Raw genomic sequence first — 6,000 nt, 5'->3', positions numbered from 1 at the left:
TGATTGTTAGGTTAAATATAGGTTTCTGTCATCCTATCTCCTATTCAACACCATTTACCAAAATATTGCACTACATTAAAGGAGCTGACATTTTATGGTAAGAAAAATAAATTTTAAGACTAAGAAGTCCTGGTTCTCTCAGAGAATATCAGGGATTCAGGAGGCCCTGGAGCTTCTGCAGTTTAAGGAAATTTTGTGGATTAGTCTCTCCACCCCTCAGTCCTGGAGTTGGGGTGTGCACATCCAATCTGAATATCTTGTTAAGCATACAGGACCCTAACTTCTGACCCTTCAGGTGACTCCTGCACAAACTCTTAACTTTCTGGCTTCTGCTCAAGAACCCATCCCTAGTCCACATGCCCTAGAAAAACATAGGAACCAGTTCTAGGACGTAGCTATCCACCTTGCACCCACGCTCCTCCCAGAGACTATCCTCCCGCCCTAACCCGGGCCACAGCCCCCGCCCTAAGCCAGCCCAGCAGGACCCAGCCCACTACGGTCAACTGAGGCTCTCCAAACTTCCTCCGCCCACTAGGTCCACGTGACCAGGAGCCCTCCACGCTCCACCAATCAGCAACTACCTCCGCCCAGAACCGGGCTCCGACGCTCCCCTATCGAAAAAACAACTTACTCCTCTCGCACTCAGCCCCGCCCCTTTCCCACCTCCTCGCCCCGCTGGTCCCGCCCACTTCCCCAACCCCCGGCTCCCCTCCTCCCGTGGCCCCCCGCCCCCGGGCTTCGCCCCGCCTCGCCCGGGATCGCGCGCGCTAGCCCTCTTCTCGCGAGATCTGAGCGTCCCTCCGCGGCGGCCGTCCGCCTCCTTCTGTCCTCCCACCTCCCTCCCCCCAATCTCTCCACTCTCCGGCTCTCCTCCCTCCCTCCTCCCCCCTCCACCCTCTGGGCCGGATCTCGTCTCGCTGAGGCGGAGGAGGAGAAGGAGGAGGACGTTCGGCTTGCGCAGTGAGATGTTTGTCCGTCGCCGCCGCCGCCGCCATCGCGGAGGAGCGCGATAAAGGGAGCTGAGCCGGGCGTGAGGGGGACCCCGCGGAGCAGCCGCGTCAGCGCAGCCCCCCAGCTGAGCCCCAGCCGCCGGAGCCCGAGTCGCCGCCGCCCCCGCCGCGGCCGCCCAGGGGCCGGCCAGCTCCCCAGCCCAGCCCGGGGGCCGCGCCGCCGCCCCCAGCGTCGCCCCTCGCCTGCCCGCCCGCCTTAAATGTGACACCGGCGCCTCGGAGTGCGACCCACAGCCGCCGCCGGGGAGGGGACGAGCACCATGTCGAATCTGAGCAAAGGCACGGGCAGCCGGAAGGACACCAAGATGCGGATCCGGGCCTTTCCGGTGAGTCTCTACTGGGCACCCGGGACCCCTGGGCCGGGGGCCGGGCCGAGAGCCGCACGCGAGGCCCGGGCTGAACTCCCCCCAACAGGCCGCAGGCCCGGCCTCCCCTCCCCCACGCCGCCGGCCGCGGGGCGCGAGCCTTCCCGGCAACGGGGCTGCGCGGGGCCCCGGCACTGGCACTGCCGCCCTCCCGGGCCGTTCCCCGCGCCCGGCGCCCGGTCCGGCGACGCGCCCCCACCCGTAGCGGCGCCTCCAGCCGCCCCGCGGGCGTCGGCTGTGGTCGGGGCCCCTTTGCCGGTCCCAGCACCTCCCCACATCATTGGGGTGTAGGCCCAACAGCTAGTTCTCCTCTCCCCGCTCGGTTCCCGGGACCCACACACCCACGGGGATGGGGACTGTCCAAGTCCTCCTTGTACGGGGCCTGTGTGTAACTTTTCACGTGTGGTTTCACAAAACAACCGGCAGTCTCAGTGACGGCCAGCCAAATCTTGAGGAGGATGAAGGGGACTGTCCGCTCTCTCCCCCTCCTCAGGAAGCGTTATGCCATCAAACTATCCTCAACGCAGTGACAGTGGTTCCACGGAATGCTCAATAGAAACATAGTAGTAATATCAGATGTATTTGTAGCATCTTCGATCCACAGGCTTTCAAAGCACTTGACAAACTCTCTTGTGCAGAAATTGCCCCCCCCCCCCCCCCCCCCCCCCCACACACACACACACACAGGAGGGTCAGGAGAAGCGAGCGGGAACAAATTGGGCAGTTGGTTCTGTATTTCTCAGACCTGGAAGCCCCAAAAGAATGAATAACCATCACCCTGGGTTGCTTTACTCTATAGGTGTTAGTGACTGCAAATGTATTCTGTTTAGAAACTTTTTAGTATTACTTTGAATCTTAGGCTTGCGGTGTTGAGTATACAGTGTTTAACTTTGGATGTCATATCTGATTCCGAGAGTCGGTGGCAAGCCTTTAAACTGGACTGGCGTAAGAGAAACTGGACACACTTGCTCATGTCGCTACAGTAACACCTCTCTGTCAAGAAAGACTAGTAATTGCTCTTTCTCAAAGACTAGAGAACGATCTTGCTTTTCCTTTCATAGAATCATAGACACATAATCCTGTGAGGAGGAAAAGGGAGGAGGTGTGTACTCACTTGTTAAAGCATGATTTTTCTAAAGTGTAGTTTGCAGTGAGGAAAGACTTTATTAATAATATAGTTGTCGGATTTAAGTAAGAAATTCGCCCAAGGAACTTGACCTTTCTGAATTCTTAAAATTTGAAACAATATACCTGATGCAGACTATGAAAGTGTAATAACATAAACAGTGATGTCGATGTGTAGAGACTTCCTGCTTTATGTAAACAAGGTGGGATATACGCAGGAGAATTAAATGTTTTGAAGGGATTTTGTAATTTTGAAGTTTTTTTCTAAGTAAATGTGAGAAACTACAAAGTAAGAAATGCCGACAAAAGAGCACTAATGAAGTTCACTAGCATGTTTTCCCATGCAAGGGAACAGTGTTATGAATTTGTGGGTAATGTTAGTTTTCCTGCTGAATCAGTTCTGACCTTTTTAGCAGAATTTAGAATTATTTAGTTTTTTAAATAAGTTTATGCAACAAGTTTTCTAGGAAAAGTTTGCTATTCTTGGAGTGTGAGTTCTATTTCAGATTATTACTAAAATGTGGAATAGCTCACATTTGACATCTACTTATGCTAATGTTCTGATTAGCTGGTTCTACCTTTATCTATGTATTTTCAACTCAGTATCTTAGCTTGTTCCTACCTGTTCTCCCATTCCTTCGTTCATTCAACAAGTACTGAGTACCATGTGCCAGGCACTGTTTTAGGGAATAATTTTAAGTAGCATATGGTTATGAGCTAATTTGGACCCTTTCTGTCTCAGCTTGTTGCCCTCTAAGTTTTTCTAAAATCCTTTAATGAAGTTTGTGACTAGTGTTTGATATTCAGTAGTTAATATCTGCTAATTTTTAAAAGTATATTTTATTATTTTATAATTAGTAACATCATACATAGTTGCCAGTGAAAAGAGCAATTATAGTTTTTTGATATATAAATTTTTAAGTCATAGGTCCTTGAGCCTTCAATAAGGAGAGAGATATGCCTCAGTGGTATGGTATTTCACATTGGTAAATGAGTATTTAGAGACCTTCAAATTTTTTCTTTTATTTCAGATTAGTGATCTTTTGCTTAACTGTAGTCTGCATAAATTGGTAGTCAGAAGTAGAAAATACATAGTGTTCCATAAAGAAAAAATATTGCTTATGTGTGTACATATGTACATACAAATACTGTATTTTACCATTTGGATATATAGTTACTATAATTTAAGGGAAATTATAGTTTAACCAAAGGTCTGAAGTGCTCATTTCAGATTCCATTTTATAAAATTGATGTGCAAAACATATAAAAATGTTTGGGGATTGTTTTGTTTGTATTGCAGAATAGAGTGATAAGTGAACTTACATTTTATAGTCATGTAAGCCTATTCCAGACACAATCCCATCAGTAGAATCAGCTATTATTAGTGTTGTGAGTGCATATTTTTAAGTGTATTTTCATCATTGTTCACAAGAATAGAAGTTACACCATACCAGTTTTAGGCACAATTTACATTTTAAGTAGACCTTTGCATAAGATTTCAAGAGAAATTGGTTCTTTTTAAGGTGGAAAACAATAAGCAACTTTCTGTCTTTATACATTGTTGATGGAGGAAAAGTTCCAGTTTTTAAGCTTTTCTGCAGTGTACAAAGTACATACATCATTTAACATCTTTCTGGTTTTTGGGTACCCAAAGTAACAGCAAGGGCCACAAAACTATTTTAAGGAAGGAGGCTATAAGTTGCCAAACTCCTGAAAACGAAGTGGATTTGGACCAGAGAATGCTGCCCCAAGGAGTTTCTACTCTTCTTCCCTTGATGTTGCCATGTGTCTCAACCCTGAGCTTTTGTTCCACTATGTAGGATTAGTTACTGTCAGATGAACCTTTTGTCCTTATCTCTGAAAAGCCATTCCTCACCATCTGTACTGTCCAGGGTTTTGTCCACATGAGCTTGGAAAGATTGATTGGATTGAAGGGGATATATTTGAATGGAAGTGCTAGCCTCTCTTCTGATTTGCCTTAATTGGCTTAGCCTTCAGAGTTAAGACACATTTTGAAAGTGATTGCCTTTAGAATATGATCTGGAAATGGGTTCAGTTACTAGTTTATAAAGCATGCTAATCATGATAAAGAATCTCTAATTGTGATGTCCACTCCATAATTCTAGATGAGATTACCAGAGCTCTACCTGTGTGTCGGACAGGGAATGATGTGGAGGTTACCATTAGATGGAACCCATAAAGTGACTGACATTAGTAAGAGATTAAGTTTTAAAATTATTTTTTATGTATTTAAGGTCACAAGAACTTAACGACTAATGGGTACTGTTAATGTTTTTGTTTTTCCAGCTACATATTTGCCAGATTTGGGGAAACAGCTTTGATCTTGATAATAGGTTTCTCTTCTTTAGGGAAAGTAATTGTTGCTTGTAACTACCAGGACATACATACAGGAAAGCTGAATAATAGTCTTGCAAGTTACACAGGGTAGGGAATTAATTGTATGTTTGTTTTTCATTCTTTAGTATCTTCTTATAGAGAAATCCTGGAGTAAGGTGTAGGATATTTATTAAAGTGTTGCTTATACTTAGACTGATTCTTCCTTTTTAGTTGTTTTAGGACAGCCCGCTATGTTGTAGCTGTTAGAAGTTGAAAAATAAAAGCATAAAATAGGTACCTATAACATGTTTATTTTGCATTATCTTCCTAGATGGCAGTTCAGAGGAACCTGGAAAATCATTAGTACCAATATTAAATTTGAAACTATTTTTGGTAGTATAGAATGTAATGTGAGAATTTGGTCTTTTAAATAACACATAAATCACAAGGTTGATTCATTCAAACAAAATAGAGAAAGCTTTATTTGTTTGCACATCATTTATTCATTAAATTGAAAAACAGCATTTCTCTAATTTAAGAAGACTATATAATTAGGACTAGAAAAAATAGTATGCCTTTCCTTTGTATTATAAATTGGGAGACCTTAGAGGTAATTTTTGCTGTTATTTTCATTCAGGATCATCTTGATATTTACAATTTTGTTAGATTTTTATAAAGGTTTCGGGACAATTTATAGTTTTAAATATTGCAACTTCGAGAATAATTCTTGTTTATCCATTGTAAAGTCAACAGAAAAGTAAAGGTGTTATTAGTAAGAATAAGTCACTGGGATGAAATATGAGTTACAGTTAGTGTCTATCAGTATATTGTGAAAACTGTTCAATCATCTGTCAAAGCAAAGAATTCTTTTTAGTAGCTTTTCTAATTATAAAAGATGTATATTCATAATAGAAAACCTAATAAATATCTAAATTTATAAATAAGGATATAAAAATTACCTGTAACCCTACCACTTGGAAATAAACAGGACAGTAATATTTTGATGTGTTTTCTTTTAATCTGGCATACACGTGTGAGCACACAGTAAAAGTGAGGTACAATATCATTTTATATACTGCCTTTAAAAAATATAGTATCTTACTGTACATATAGTTTCATGTTAAATATATTGAACACATAATTTTTGATGGCTGTGTAATACT

General features: G+C 43.6%; 1 protein-coding gene across 2 annotated transcripts in view; it reads left to right on the top strand.

Annotated features, from left to right (window-relative positions):
* Positions 1-882: 882 nt before the first annotated feature.
* The window catches only part of CUL3 (cullin 3), a 103,464-nt gene continuing 98,346 nt past the window's right edge, over positions 883-6,000 (top strand). The window contains exon 1 of one of the 2 annotated variants that reach the window (XM_070422245.1): positions 883-1,336. In XM_070422245.1, coding sequence (XP_070278346.1) covers positions 1,271-1,336 — 66 coding nt within the window. In that variant the 5' untranslated portion in view covers positions 883-1,270. The remainder of the gene's footprint in view (positions 1,337-6,000) is intronic. The other variant, XM_070422246.1, reaches the window with a different exon arrangement.

The sequence above is a fragment of the Myotis yumanensis genome, unplaced genomic scaffold, assembly GCF_028538775.1.
Source record: "Myotis yumanensis isolate MYYU_CA2020_CCGP unplaced genomic scaffold, mMyoYum1.0.hap1 SCAF_8, whole genome shotgun sequence".
NCBI classification, from domain to species: Eukaryota; Metazoa; Chordata; class Mammalia; order Chiroptera; family Vespertilionidae; genus Myotis; species Myotis yumanensis.
This window is presented reverse-complemented; position numbering and strand designations above follow the sequence as displayed.